This window comes from Macrobrachium nipponense, chromosome 5 (genome assembly GCF_015104395.2).
Source record: "Macrobrachium nipponense isolate FS-2020 chromosome 5, ASM1510439v2, whole genome shotgun sequence".
NCBI lineage: Eukaryota > Metazoa > Arthropoda > Malacostraca > Decapoda > Palaemonidae > Macrobrachium > Macrobrachium nipponense.
The window spans coordinates 25,133,273-25,149,772 of NC_061107.1; the positions used below are offsets into that span (position 1 = coordinate 25,133,273).

A 16,500-nucleotide genomic window follows, 5' to 3' on the forward strand; every position below is an offset into this window, starting at 1 on the left:
TGACAGAGGGAAAAGACCAAAACTTGGACTTAGGTTTAAGAACCAAATGGATGATTCCTGGTTAAAGTGTCCCTCCTACAGTCCTGGAGCCAAAGTTGGTTCTGGATTACTTACAAATTTAATTAAAGTTATTTGTAAGTTGTAATTCTTACTCTGAAACCATACATTAATTGAGCATGATTATCTGAAAATAACCCATAAGGCCATATTTCCAAATGAGGAAAAACCCTTACCATATAGAAAGTTTCTTTCCGGTCTAAAATCTTCAAGCAGCACATGCCTATTCATCTAGACTGACAAGCATGCATAATTAAATATCATTCCCATAGATAAGAATGGGGATATAAAGAATTAACAATATAGTGCATAGAAATTGGGCCAGAAGAAGCAAAAGGTCCTTGGCCTTTGGAATACTGTTGACAGAGTGGGCTAACTTGAATAACTGATTCAGTAGAAGTGTCTTGCTCCTAAAGTCGACACCATCTACCAATGGGCAACAAGTCCCTGACATAACTTAGAGGGCTGCACACTAACCCAACCAAAGTGCACAGAACAGCAATACCTTCTAGTAAAAACCACTTTGAAGGAACTTGCATGACTGTGGATGTATGGTAAGTGGAATGAATACATTCTGCATGTATACCACAAGTCTGACCATTCTTTGGGAAGGCACTAAAACCATGTTAGAAAACCAACAAGAATATGGGCAGACACTTAATGTTATTCAGTCTCCAAATGTTCAAGAATATCTCCAATTACTTATGGGTGTCTTCCTTAAAAATTACCCTTGGACCATCATTCCCTCTATATACAATCTCCTACTAAAAGGGACTTATGAGAAATCTCTGCTGAAGACAAGGGAAGCTGTAAGAAGGAGAATAAACCAGTGTAGGACAATCACAAAGAATCACAATTGCCCTTCACCGTCTCCACCATATAAGATACTTGTCTCCACCATATAACATACTGGTCCCAAGTCTCTCCATGTAGTTAGGAGGCTGCAACTGTCCATATCCCAAAACCTGAATCTGCACTTATCCCCGAAAGGTATAAAATTAGACTACCAATAGATAATCCCAAACTGCATAATCAGACAGGAAGCAAAAGTGTTCTCACTTCTTCCAAACGGAGTGAGTATAAGCATGAGGACATTACCTTGCAGCATCAGAAAAAGTGTTACTTGTTTTACTTAATTGTTTCCTTGCTAAAAACTCCCGCTGGGTTGGCGTCTCCACCTCTCTAAGAAGTCACAGAGACGAGACAACGTATATAAAAGGTAATAACTCAAGCAGACTGAAAATCCATCAGCATGTCTGTCAGTCTCGAGTTCATTTCCCCACAGGAAAGAGAAAGAAAGCAAACCTCTTATTGAAGACGGTTAAATGACCAATAAGCGTTGTACAGCAAAAGTCGGCCTTCGGCACTCCGCGACTTTAAAAGACAAGACGACAAGCCAAGGCAGACAAAGGGAGATTGTGTCAGAGGACGAGAAAAGTTATGAAATGCTCTCAAATTGGAGAAAGCGTTGGTTTGCCAAAATATGCTAAGACAATTAAGATATATTCTCTATGTGGCCTCTATCCTCAACAAAATGAGGAAACAGCAAGGAGTATTGTGGCAACAAACGCCGACAGGCCCAAACGAGTTCCACCAACTCCATTCAAACTCTTCTTCCGTCAGCGGGCGACGGGAGGAAACAGCTGCTGACAGGAGGTAAACAAAGAGCTTAAAGGATTGCTCTTTCTCTGCAACCCTTGGAGACAAAAAGCGACACTTGTCAATAAGAGGTGACAGCAGCTGAGTGCTGTATTGAATCCATGACGACTCATTGAGAACAAAACAGTCTAAGCGACTCGGGATTCGGCCAAGTCCGCACTCAGCACAAGTCAACTGCATTCACACGAGTCAACAATGTCCACAGCAGGGTTCCCCGATGTATCAGACCACATTATCGTACAAAATCTCTTCAAATTATCGTATTTTGATTAATAATCGTTTATCGTACAGATGGTCAAATTACCGTACTCGTACGATAATTATCGTAAGTCTGGGAACCCTGGTCCGCAGTCCGCACGAGTCGACAGGAGAGAGAATGAGGCGCCAAAAGTGGGAGGCGGTGGGAGAGGAGTTACAACAACGCTCCCGCCTCGTCCGAAAGCGATCATACTTACTTGAAAGCATTCCTTTATGAAACTAAGTAAGAAATCTCTGAAGCTAGAATATCTAACTCGGCGAGAACTGTAGATACTACAGACAGTGTAGACTTGATAGAGAAACATTAATCGAGGCAGTATTAAGAGATTTGCCGATAGCCGAAGAGGAAGCACGCAAAGAACAAACAAACATTGCGAAGAAAAAGAAATATGCTAGCATACAAGAATTTAGAAACCAAAACATGAGAGATAAACAGTCGACCGAGTCGACATATCTAAACGTGTAAAAAACTCGCTACAGTTACATTATCATCTCAATAATATATCTACACCTATATCATATTATTAAGCCTATGCATGCTAACACCTCAAACTAGGTGTTGAAGACGACAGAATGCGCCTACGGAGCGAGCGTTACCGCTTACCGAAACGGTCCTTATGTGAACACTCTAATGGTTCTTTGGCGAACGCTTTAAACGAGATTCAGACCATGAAAAGGGCGAAGTAGGTATTGGAGGGCACAGAATCCCATCGTCCCGAGAACCGACCCGGTTCCCTGGCAGCGGACTTTTCCAACTGTTGCAGGGCAGTCCTAGGCTCGGGCTATGTACAGACGAGGGCACCAACACCTTACTTCTAATAGGGAACGCGAAAAAGAGAGCACACTGGAGGAATTCGGAACGTTCCCGTCACGAACTAAGTTCAAATTGTATTAGAACTAAAAATAGGTTAATGTTCTAACTTCTCGTTACGCTTTTCCTGAACCGAATGGGGAGTAGAAGGCGGAGCTACAATGGAAGTCAATACTAGCCTACTAAAATGGCTAGTCTGAGTAGGGATAGCCTGACAGGTTTAAGCCCTGATCTAACTAATTGCTTTGCAATCTATTAGTTCCAGTCTCCCTATATCTGACATATTCGGGCATAAATTTCTCAGAACAATTCCCTACATTCTTCACATCTAGTATTTTCAAAATCACACCCTGTACCCCTGCCAGTACAAAGGAATGTTGATAAACATCCAATTTCACCATCCTGGTTACACCAAAACATTCCTACATAGCCTGATGTGATTGGTTTTACTTCCGCTGGAAGATATCCTAGGAAAATTAAATTACAATACCGTAAACAGGTGTAAAACAGCCAAACTTCACAGAATACTAACAATCGCCTAGCCGCAATGGCGGCAAGGAGAATTCTGACAAGAGCTAAAACATTCGAAACACACCTGGTGGAGAACAGGTAAACTAGACAGTCATCCGGGCAGCTATTCGATTTTTTTTGTTTGAATGCCGACTCGCCTAATCGGTGGGGAGATATAGCAATTTAACAGTAGGTAAGATTCATCTCAAATAAACTAATATTCTCTATATAGCATGATGATGCTTCAAAAAAGGAGACACACCTGTTAGTGTGTACACTTGTGAAATTCTAAATTTCTTCACAGGTGCATGATTTGGAGCATAACTGAGTAAGTGTAATCCTTTGATGGAACAAATAAAATGCTATTTATAATTTATAATATATAATCTATATGAAAAAACATGCATAGGTTATACATAATAGGTAAAAATCCTTAAATATAGAGTAAGGAACTTGAAGTTTACACAAGGCAGTTTGATCCTGGCCTCCAGACTTTGGATTTACAGCATCGGTCAGCTAACAGCTTCATATTCTGTATGATTACATTTACTTAATACCCACTCTACATATTAAACTAAACTAACATTAGTAGCTTTGATTTTGAGGAACAAGGACCACAGAGAAATTTCATCTAGTTATTTACAAATCTTAACAGTGTAAATGGCACACAATAAAATACCCTTTGTGAACATACAAAACTCTTAATTTATTTCGGTTCTAAGATGCCAACTTTTTTATTACCTGAGCAACAACTAATAAAAGCAGAATTAGTTATTTCTGAATTCCAACAAACAGAAAAGTAAACGAGTTGACATTGTGGCGAGACCTAAACTGTAAGAATAGTTCCCTACCTCACCTAAGTTTGAACACATCTCCTTCAGAATGCTTAAAGTGGAAAGCTTACAAGTGTCCTATGAACCCACTGGAAGGGTTTGCATATATGGAACAAAAAATTCATTTCAAATTTTCAGAGCTTATGCAATAAATGAATGTTATTATAATGCTGCTGAATTACTGCTGAAGGGGAAGATTATTTTTTGTAGCTCTTCACCTCACTTTATTAAATTGAAGACCTATAAAACTAAACTGCTGATGACTATCCAAAACTTCACTCAATGTCCATGAAGTATTTATTGTACTATAAACAAAATACTCGTGCAATTTCTTACCATATTATAACACCATTAAACGGTGAAGACTGCTTTATTAGCATAGGTGAGTTTGAAAACAGATCAATGGTGGATATTGATAATGATAGCACTCCTTACTTGCCAGCTCATCCACTACTAATGTATTTTCTTTACTGACAATGTATCTGTTAAAAATTTTAATTTTGAAAAAACCAACAGTAACTACTCGAGTAAATAATTACTACTTTTACACAAAAATAATCATCATAATACACCTAGCTTCCACCATATTATCTCCGAAACACATACTTCAACGCATAGTAAAGTACGATGGTATGTTCCCCTTCAATTTTTTGCTCAAAACTAAAACATAGTTAAGTACACAATAAATAAAGGACAATATACAAAAATACTTTCTCATATGTTGTCTTCATAAAATGTGAAAGACAGCATTCATAATGAATGCAAGAGCAGCACAAACTTTGAGAATAAAAATATAATATGTATACTATATTTTACATGCTACAAGCAAACAAGATGAATCCAACCCTAATAGCACATGAAAAATTAATTAGCATAAATGCATCAAAAGCCTTGGTAGTTGAATAACTGAAAATACACTACAATATAATTAAGAAATAACTGACAACTATCTAAACTTTAACGGGAAGAATAATATGAAATTAAGGAAGAAATATGAGAGAAAAACTGGGAAATTGAGTAATGTGGTGGATGCAAAACAAACAAAATACCAAGTGACACGGGTGACCACTCTCTGGCAGAGGTCTCACCCAAGCTTAGACTCATCTGAATTCAGCTCTTATAGGCTATCCTACATCCTTACTGGATGTACAATAAAACCTAAATAGCAGGTTTGTTTGTTGTATGGACACATCAGGATTAACTGTACAAATGAGTAAAATACTACAAATACAAGAGGAAAACGGGGTTCCCAAGAAGATAAATGTTTTTTCACAAACTTTTAAAGTGATTTATAGACAAAACTGATCAAATCCAAAACATAAACTTTACAAAGCAGCTAAAGATCTACACCATCTATGGTAACAAGATTCGTTACTCCCTTCTCGATACCTGAGTTTCAAAATTATATTAGCACATACGAAACAAAGACTTTGCCGACTAAACATTTTTGTTAAAAAGCTATTCATTTCCTTGGGAACTGGGCTGGTATGATAACCTAATACAGTAGTACTTACAATAACAATCAACCATTCACAGAAATGATGGACTTAATACTAGTAATCAGTTAGGGGATGCTTTGAAGGAAGACTGGAACACAGCCAAGAAGTCCATGGGTGTTACTTTAACATTTTTTTTTTTATCTTCACCACCATTAAACGTGATATTTGTTTCACCATTGTCACTGTTAACATTTCTGCTTAATTCTTCATGTTTAACTGCACTATCATGATGTTTTACTATATTTTTATCACCTGTCCTTAATTTGGCATTATCCTCAGAGTCTTCCTGTTCTGAATATACCTCATACTCTTCCTGTTCTGAATGCTCTTCTTCACCCATTTCTCCAGCTTCTTTGTGTTTTAGAATGTGCTTCTGAAGGACATAATTATACGCAAAACGAGCATCACACATACTACAAGCATAAGGTTTATCACCAGTGTGTGTTCTCATGTGAATTTTTAAGGTACTTGACTGAGTGAAACTCTTGGGGCAGACATCACATTTGTGTGGTCTTTCTCCTGTATGTCTCATCATATGTATTTTCAAGGTATTTTTTAGAGCAAAATATTGTCCACAAAGTTCACAACGGTGCTTTTTACTTTTCTCTTTAGAAGATGACTGATCATTTGCTGAATCTTCGCTATCATAAACAGCACCTGAAATTTTATCATTTCCATGTGTCTTTAAGTGATTTTTGAGAGTAGTGGACTGGGTAAAGCTTTTACTACAGAGCTCACAATTAAAAGGTCTTTCCTTGGTATGTGTCCGCATATGTGATTGCAAGGCTGCCTTCAAAACAAACTTCTCCTGGCATACATTACAATCATATGGTCTATCTCCTGAATGCAATTTCTGATGTGTTTTTAAGCTACTGGGTTGGGTGAAAGTTTTTCCACATGCATCACATTCGTAAGGTCTCTCATTTGTGTGGGTTCTCTTATGGAAACGCAAAGTACTGATACGACGGAATCTATGACCACATTCTTCACACTGAAATGGCTTCTCTTCACTGTGTGTTACAGCATGTGACCTTAAATTCGACTGACACGCAAAACCCTTACCACAATCATCACAATAATATTGTTTTAATTTAGTATGAGATATTTTGTGTCTCCTCAAAACATTTGGAGCAGAAAAAACTTTTCCACAGATTTCACACAAATGTTTTCTATTAACCTTGTGAACTGTTTTCCTATGATCCCTCTTTTCCCTCAAGTTTTTAAAACCTTTACCACATTGACTGCAAAACAGTTCCCCTTCCAAACTGCACGTTCGTTTGTGGGCTAGGTATGATTTTTTGGTATGAAACTCCATCTCACAAGACATACACTTAAGCACTACATCACTGCTAGTAACATCTTGCGTGACCTCATCAGCAGAGAGATCACTTGTGTCACTTTTAGCAGAATCACTTCTCTTTGTACTATTAATGTCACTACTTCCATCATGATTTGCAAGTCCTTTATCATCATCATGAGGAAGCAGCACTTGATCACTTTCCCCATTTTCTGAAGGGACTGATTCTGAAGCCTCTTGTTTTGAAGCATAACCTCCCCTCTCTTCTGCAAATACTTTACTTTCTTTTAGACTTGAAGGAAGTTCTTCAATTGCATTTGCTTTTTGTTTCTTGTACATAATTACAGGATACTCTTGTCCTACATTAACTCTTTTATGAACATCTTCAACTGTTTTCTTTAGTAAATCCATGTTGCAAATGATTAAGGATATACGTACTTATTTACCCTAACAAATAATGGTTATTGGAAATTGCTCATATTTTCACATTCTTATTTACTACATGTAAAATATTTGTGTAAATCTTGAAAATTAAAAAAATGTATACCATCCTTGCAAACTGAGAAATTTCATGATACTAAATCAACTCTAGAAATATTCAACTGCATTCTTATCAGATCAAATCACGTAAATACATACATACAGCTTACACATCTGTTTCAGGTAAGAAGAGCTCCCACTGAACATCTTGTCAACTTAAAAAAAAAAAAAAAATAAGAGAGCCTCAAATACTCTCTTACATTAGCTACACTAGCTGAATGTGATCGGTTTCAATATGCCTTTCCGTGAAACAGGGAACAATGATCCTCCTTTGCAGTGTTGCTGCATACCTCATTTTGAGCAACACATAACCAACTCTTGATACCTGCAAAACAACATTAAAAAAATCTTAATGTGGAACATACTCTACACAAAATTCATATTAAAATCATATTCAAAGATGAAAACTTCTAAATTAATTAAACAAACCAACATACATACGCATAACTTCTGGTATAGGAAGCATACCCCCTTTCCAACTTGGCGAGAGTTACCTTAATTTTCTGTATGCTAGTCAAAGGGGGGGAGGCTTTATGTCTTCCCATTAAATATGGAATTTTTTTTATATGAAATTAATATTAGTAACACTTACCTGTATAATTTACCTAGCCCTAAATCCCCAAAACTGTGCCAAATTTACCACATTGGCAACCCTGTTACCTCCTATTCTGTCCACCAGTTGGCAACACTGCCATCTGACAGTTACAAAATCTTCCCTTGAAAATCAGTTGTGATAAGCAGATTGTGGGGTAGGATGGGTGGGTCTAGATAAAATTATACAGATAAGTATCAATATTATTTTTTTTTTAATAAAAATTCCATATTAATCAAACATCAACTTAATACTATAATTTGTCTAGCAAAGATTAACCACATTAAAAAGGAGAAGGGAATGTGAACAAAAATTTCCCTTTCGGGAAGAATAGGAGGAACCAACATAATCCAACTAATGGAATGGAATAGAAAGAAAAAATTAATAAAAGGAAATAAAACAATCCCTTGAGCGCTTCACTACTATGCTATCATTGGGACTGTAACAACAAAACCCAACGTCAGCGCCAGCGAAAAAGTCTCATAAGCAACTCCTTACTCGCACTGGCTGATCGATTCAGTGCTAAGGGAGCATTGGGGGTGTATCAACGCAACCCAACATCGCCAGCGATATCGTCTCATGAGCGGCTCCTGACTCAAGCTTTTCTGGCGCCAAGAGGAAGGAGCACAGAGCAAAAGGCGACTCAATCCCAGAGGATGAGTGCCTGACAGTCCAAACTGGTCTCATGTTAAGTGATCATCAGAGGGTGTAGCAACGCAACCAATTTCATCAACAAGAAACTCAGCTACTGAATGTCGCTTGATCGTGCGTGAGTGTCTGACTCCGAGAAAAAAGGCGAGGCAAAACGTAGGTGGCGAACGAGTCACCAGAAAGCAGCAGACGACTCATCGACTAATTCCATGTCCAGACAGACAATGGGAGATGTATAAGTCGTCAGGACAGGCGAACCAGTGGCTAGTCCTAAGTCAGAATTGGCTTTAAGAGAAGCATAGATGCCAACGCCGATGAACCATCAACTAGTCCAATGTCAGACTGACAATGGAAGCAGCAAGTTGCCAAAGCAGCCAGTCATTATGTCATCAGCAACACATATAAATACCTAACTGCCTAATTCCCATTATAACTAAACCAAAAACTGCTCATAAAAGTAATAAAACAAAAAAACAAAGAATACAAATACAACAAAAAATAAAATATGGGTAGTGACCAACCATAAAACAGGAAATTACCTAATTCTCCTGTCTAACAACCTGTTCTGCCATCACCAATGGGCCCAAAGAACGAAGGTCACCTAGAACTAGAGATACGTCGCTCAAATAAAAAGATGCAAAAACAGAATTAGAATGCCAAGTCACTCACCAACTCAAACACCTTGGCGACAGAGACGTTCTCATAAAAGCAACTGACATAGCGACCACTCTAATACTGTGTGCTCTCAGCGCCTGGCCTTCACGGGCAACCAAACCACCAGTTTTGAAAATAAGATCTCTGAGGAAAAAGGATACACCATTCTTCAACATAGGTCTCTTGACATTTTGATGTGAAACAAACAGATGAGGGGACAACCCTGAATTTTCTTCATGCAACGTAAATAGCAAGTGTGCCCTAACAGGGCAAAGATCTAATTCCTCATTCAAATTACTGACAAATTCGACTAGCGACTTCAGAACAAAAGACCTGGGAATGGAATTATCAGACGATTATGTCTTTGCGACAAATTAAGGAAGGTATGACAAAATCATGTCTTGTCCAGATCCGGCAACACGAAAAGAGAGCTAGCAGTTCACCCACCCTCTTGGCTGTCACCAGAGAGACAAGGAAAAGTGTCTTCAAAGTGAGGTCTCTAAAATCATTATTTTTGGAAGTAAATTGTATTATTCCTAACTATAAAAACCTGAGGTCCTTTACATAAGGAAATACTTTCGGATATAAACACTCCACTTTGCCTTTCGGCCCAGGTTCAGATTGAGGGGTGGCATGAGGTGGGCATTAATGTACAGGACCTCAGGTTTGTATATGTAGTTAGAAATACAGGCAGTCCCCGGGTTACGACGGTGTCGGTTTACGACGTTCCGAGGTTACAACGCATGTTCCAGGGTTACAACGCCTACAACGCTCATCTGGGAGATGAAATACAACACCAAAAATGCAAAATAATCAATGTTTGAAGGTTTTTTTGATGAAAAATGCCATAAGAATGCAGTTTACATAGTTTTCAATGCACCCAAAGCATTAAAAGTAAGGTTTTCTTAGGATTTTTGACGATGTTCCGGCTTTATGACAATTTTCGGCTTACGACGCGTCTCAAGAACAGAACCCCCGTCGTAACCCGGGGACCGCCTGTAATACAATTTACTTTCAAAAATGACAAATTTTTAATCAATTTGTATTTTTCATAACTAACAAACCTGAGGTCTTAACATTAGGATAAATAACTTAGTACCAGCTGGAAACCGGTAAAGTTAAAAAATTGTGTACGCATGGGACTATTGGCATCTATGGTTGGTCACGAGTCATGTGGAGCCACCCACATATCCCTCTTTAACTCGTGATCCTGTTAGTTATTCTTCAAACCCAGGTTAGTTGTTAGAGGGATGATTAGAGGTGGGCCTTTGTATGTTAAGACCTCAGGTTTGTTAGTTATGAAAAATACAAATTGATTAAAAATTTGCCATTTGTTCATATACGAAACAAACCTTCGGTCTTAACATTAGGATAGACTTACTTTTGGTGGGAGATAAGTACTATTAACCAACTGGAAGTTTGCCACCTTTGATCAGTTTTCTGAATAACAGTATTCTACGAAACAACTGACCAGTATTTCAGAATCTACGTAAGATATATATGAATATCATAGAGTCAGATTTGTTCCTACACGATATACAAACCCTCGGTCCTTTGCATAACAAAGACTCACTGATTTGTGGGAACTGACAGGAGTTCTGCACACCTGGGCTATTCCTCCTGGTCATAAGAGCGAGGGGGGGGGGGGGGGGGGGTGCCCTGCCTCTGACAACTTGATTGAAGTTTAGGAGATGCATGATCAAGAGTCAGACTTCTGGGCCTTTCCAAAATAAATGAGGAATCGTAACTCATCCAAAAAAGGGATGAGAAAAATACTTAAGAGTTGGGGGCATTGATGCAAAGTTCTGTGAAGGGTTTGCATTATTGCCAGTCTCCTTCCTCCCCTTGCTTAAGGAAGGAGCAGGATTGCTTCTATGATTCTGATTAAAAAAAATAGAAAGGAAGCTCAATGTGCAAGCTTACCACATCAATCGCCCGACCAGCCAGTGTAAGTTTGAGTCCTATCCTCAACCTGAAGGATGAGGAGGGGAAGGTGGAGAGGCCAGTTACTCACACATCCTTCTTGCCTCTAGAATCGCACACCATAGGCAAGATACAACTTGTCCCCCTGAAGGACCCGGGTAAGCAAACACAACCTGCAAGCATCCACCAATGATCCAAGGAAAAGTTTCCAAGGACCTGTGGGCAGACCCAAAGGAAGAAAGATATAAATATGGTCGCAATGAGACCTCATCTATCTTCCGGTCTGACACATTATTCGGAGTGATGAAATGTGCCCATCCACTGGACTATCCAACTGCAGAGAAGTCTCTCACGTTCTCGTGACACTCAATAAAAGGTGTCGATCCTTCATGGGTACAGCAACACACCAATAGGACAAAGTAATGACTGATCTGGCTAAACCAATACAAAGTCCACAGCGCAGGTCATGAAAGACTCTGACTCATCTACATATGGCGACTGATTGCGCTGTCATGCATCCGATCTGAGACGTAGTCACAACATGACACCCACCTTTTGAAGGGTTATGCTGAGAATAACCATGCAAATCATCTACCTTCTTGGCCAACGATGCTGAGAGACGAGATGATGTTTCTCGCGATGTTTCTCGCGAGGCATGTGCACATCACATTAGAAAATTGTCTTCTAGAGACCGAGGTCCCTGTGATGGCAAGACAGAAGTTTCTCATCAGTAGTTGAATCTCAGCCATGGAGAAAAAATACTATATTACTAGTGAATGACTAAGGTGAATGTGGACCTACATCCTCACAGTTGAATCGAGAGAAGCAAACTCTCAAGATTCTGATCATAGAAAAATTCCCGTCGATGACACAAAGCAGTGAAGATGGCTTTAATCCCTGTTGTTTTACAGAGGACTGAAAAAGTTAATCTGCTGTTTCATTGCTGCTCAGCGAGAAAGTCGGAGTTTGCAATGAAAGCAGACTCTTTCAGTAATGAAAACAGAGATTGTACTGCCTGAAGAACCACTTCTTGTGGGTTGGATCAGGGAGGAAGTTTCTATTTACTTTGGAAGCAGAGCTAGTCGGGCGGGGAACAGGCGAAGTCTTCCGTTATTCATTTACAATTCGAGGTGAACAAAGAATAATTGAACAAAACTCAAATTGTCTGAAGAAAATCATTCTGCATCATCGCAGCAGCGGATGGGGCAGGTGCGATGGAACTGAATTCTAGGCTACCGACTTCTGTTATATCGTGGGGTAAACAGGAAGATGATAACAAGACTAATGAGATATATCTCCGATCCAACCCAAGACCCAAGTCTATGATTGTCAGGCAGAGATTCGAATTGGTAGTTAATCCTCGACAGAGGAGAAACAATACCAAACTGAAAAGAATCTCGGAGAGCGAGCAGTACTGAGACAGAACCCTATACCACTAGCGCATTCCATGAAAATGAAGTTTTTATGATAAAATGTTATTGTTATAATACAATTAAGTTTGTTCATACTTACCTGGCAGATATATATAATTAAGTGCCCACCCACCTCCCCTCAGGAGACAGTGGCACTATAAAATATGAATAGAAAATGGGAATGGTTCCTGATATCCGCCTCCCAGCGGCGGGAATGGGTACTACCACCTGGCCGCCCACTGCGTGTGCCGCGAATTTTGAAATTCTGTCGGACTTCAGAGAATACAGCTATATATATATCTGCCAGGTAAGTATGAACAAACTTAATTGTATTATAACAATAACATTTTGTTCATGAAACTTACCTGTCAGATATATATATAGCTGAATCCCACCTTTGGAGGGTGGGAAAAGACAGAATAGGATTTTAGGAAACAAATCTATGTTGATGATAGACATCTTGGTTCCCTACCTTTTAGCATAGCTGACTTCGTGATTATTGTCACCAAAGTCTGCTTGTGCTTTACTAGAGTTGCCAGCGAGGTAGAGACCTGTAATGCTGGTGCGCTCCAGATGATCTGTCAACGGGGGCGTGACCACAATGTGACTAGACCATATGACCATACTTCTGAGGGCAACGAAGCTAAAACCACCACCTGACCTAACCTATCAAAGTTAGTTCCATAACTTTAGGCTAAAGAAAGGGAACGTGCCTCAAGCGACCGACCCTTCAAAGTTAAAAAGCACACCTATCCCTTTTCTATAGGATAGGATTCGTGCTGCTTCCTGCCCCCAATAATATATCTACGGATATGTATGGTCCTAGCGACTTGCAGATCTCATATGTCATCTTCACATCCCACCGGGAGTGTGAAGCGAACACAGAGTTGCTTCGCTAAAACGTGGCACTCAGGATGTTACTGAGTGTCATTCTCTGTTGAAATGCTTCCGAGGCCGCGCCCTCACCTCTTGAGCATTCAGTTTAAAAAATCTCAAATCTTTATGCAAACATAATGAATGAGACTCTTTAAAAGAACTCCTTAACTTAACGCCAGGGCGTTCTTGGACATGGGCAAGTCTGGTCTTTTTACGGACCACCACAGATTGTCCGAATGACCTTGACTTCCTTTAGTTTTATCAAGATAAAACTTGAGAGCCCCGACATGGCACAGGAGACTCTGTGGTTCTTGCCTCATAATTTGCGCCATCCCCTTGATCTCCAGCCCTCTGGGCCAAGGGTTAGATGGGTATTCGTACTTAGCAAGAACGGAAGCCTTAGAGGGCCACCGCATTATGTTCTCTAAAGCCAAAACCTCTGATGATGGCTAAAACCTCACTAACCCTCTTTGCCGTAGATAGAGTGGTTAGAAAAATAGCCTTTCTGGACACGTGTATAAGTTTACAGAAAGGAGAAGTTCGAAATGCTTTGACATCCAGAACTTCAGACTACATCTAAGTTCCATGCCAAAAGCTTCGATCTATACAATTTCAAGATTTCCACAGACCTCAAAGATCGTGAAGGGCTTTGTTGTTTGACAGATCCTTATCTCTGAGCCTAGAGGCCGTCAACAACATATTTCCGTATTCTACAATAGTAGGGACTGCTTTGGAGGGTGGGATAGCTTATCCCATACTTCAGACGGAAAGGGAAGACGGTAAAGAAATTCACAGAGTTCAAGGTGAAGGAACAGTCTTTCTTCCTACACTATCCCCAGAAACGGTCCAGTCCAATTGTTACACTGCAAAATAGGCAGCACTGCTATGTCTTGGAAATGAGACTTGCCATTAATCTTGAAGATCCTCTCGCTTCTCTACAATCTGAACGCATTCAGACTCAGAGCGGAGAGGTTTTAGGTACCTCTCGAAGCGAGGCTGTTAAGAGTAGATCGATTCTCTCGGGAAGGGTCCTTGGAAAGTGCTCTCTGAAGGACGTGGCCTCTGTGAATCCAGCCTCTCGAAGACCAACCTGGAGAGATCAGCGTCTTTCTCGCTCCCTCTGACGCCAGCAATTAAATTATATTTCCTAAGCTTTGAATAGGGGAAAAGAGACTAACCAACTATCACCATTCCATACTATAGGATGGCGTCTATTGCTACTGCTCTCGGATCGAGAATAAGGGAGCAACGTAGAAGAAGCTTCTTCGTCTTCACTATTGCGAAGAATCTACGAAAGGACGACCCCAGAGTCTCTACAATTCTCGACACACTTCTAAACGAGGATTACTCAGTTTGGAAGTTGCTGCCGTCGATCGAGAAGATCCGCACGGACGTGTACTCGAGTAACGAACCTCTTGAGGATCGTTACGTTCTATGCTTATGCCCATAACCATCTCTCTCTTCTTGAGACATGAGAGAGCTGTGGAATTATCTAAGATGATTTTGACCACTCGGCCAAAACTCACTCTTTTAGGAACTGGAGAGCCAACCAAATTGCTTCCAATTCTTTTATACTATGTGCCAGAACATCTGTACCTCTGTCTAGATGCCTGGCACCCTCTCGCTATCACCTAAGGTGATCGTCAACGCATTGAGAGATGTTTAGAATTATTTCTAGATCTTTGGTGTTATTTCAGTTCTCCGTAGGAAAAACTGTAGAGGTCTGAATTGCAGTCTATTCAGGGAAACAAGCTTCTCCAGAGAGGAAATGGTCCCCAGCAGACTCATCCATTCCCTCACAAAGGATGCTTCCTTCCCTAATAAGGCTGCGCTGCATAAACAGGAGAGCATTATAGTGATATGCCGCGGTAGACTCGTACAGAACTCTATTACAGTGCGGTAAACCGCACCAAACAGGTCTAAGAGATATCTCTGTTGAAACTTTCTAAGTAAACGGAAGGCATGTTCAGTCATGATTACTAGAAATCCCCTCAACCCGAGGCTAAAATCCATGATTGTGGGGCAGAGATACAGCTAGTCAGCCATTCCCGCAAGAGAGAGAGACGTAACCGACCGCGCATGTCAAAGAGCTAGCCGGTACTGCGTTAATCACAGTAACAGCAGCCTTCATTCATCGTCTCGCACCATTCTGCCTGAGTTGCCAGCTACTCCATTTACGAAGGAATAGGTATGATATTATCGAGCAAAAGAAAACTCTCAAGCAGGCATATATAAACGAAACAGAATTCGCTAAATGCAGAAGCTGAGTTGTTGTTGTCGTAACAATACCTTAAGCGCTGTTCTTACCCCGGAAACTTTTGGAAGGTTGAAGGGAATATTTATTAATACACTTAGAACAACAGTCCTTTCGGTTGCTATCCGTAGAGGTAAATACGATATGCGTATATGACTTGACCCATACGTTAGTAATATGACGCAGAGATAAACTATGTAAATATTGTAGTAATTTGAGCATCAAATTCTCTACTACATTCTTTCCTCGACGAGGAAGAGAGAGAGAATGGAAATCGACTGTCTTCTTTCTCTTTGCCAAGAGACTTTTTGCCAGACAGGCGCAAAGAGGCAGCAAGACGCAAGAAAGGACGTCAAGAGCCTCTTAGAACTCTGGATTCAGTACGTCAGGATTCTGCTAGAAGGCAGGAATCAGGACGCTATGAGCCAGGGCGCCAGGAGTCAGGGCGCCAGGAGTCAGGGCGCCAGGAGTCAGGGCGCCAGGAGTCAGGGCGCCAGGAGTCGGGCGTCAGGAGTCAGGGCGCCGGGCGTCAGGAGTCAGGGCGCCAGGAGTTAGGACGCCAGAAAACAGGACGCCAGGAGTACGTTAGGCGTCAAGTGTTAGGGCGCCAAGAGCCTGTTAAGCGTCAGGAATCAGGACGCGGGGATCTTTTCAAGCGCCCTGAATCAGGACGC

At 40.5% G+C, this 16,500-nt stretch overlaps 1 protein-coding gene across 1 annotated transcript; it reads right to left on the minus strand.

The window, feature by feature from the left end:
• Positions 1-3,660: 3,660 nt before the first annotated feature.
• LOC135215259 (zinc finger protein OZF-like) lies at positions 3,661-7,865 on the minus strand. Its single transcript, XM_064249790.1, has one exon. The coding sequence runs from the start codon at positions 7,333-7,335 to the stop codon at positions 5,689-5,691; it is 1,647 nt and encodes a 548-aa protein (XP_064105860.1). The 5' UTR covers positions 7,336-7,865; the 3' UTR covers positions 3,661-5,688.
• Between the last annotated feature and the right edge of the window lie 8,635 nt (positions 7,866-16,500).

What these genes read in the sequence shown, in the direction of transcription:
- LOC135215259 (XM_064249790.1), bottom strand. Translation starts at nt 7,335, where the DNA reads ATGGATTTACTAAAGAAAACAGTTGAAGATGTTCATAAAAGAGTTAAT.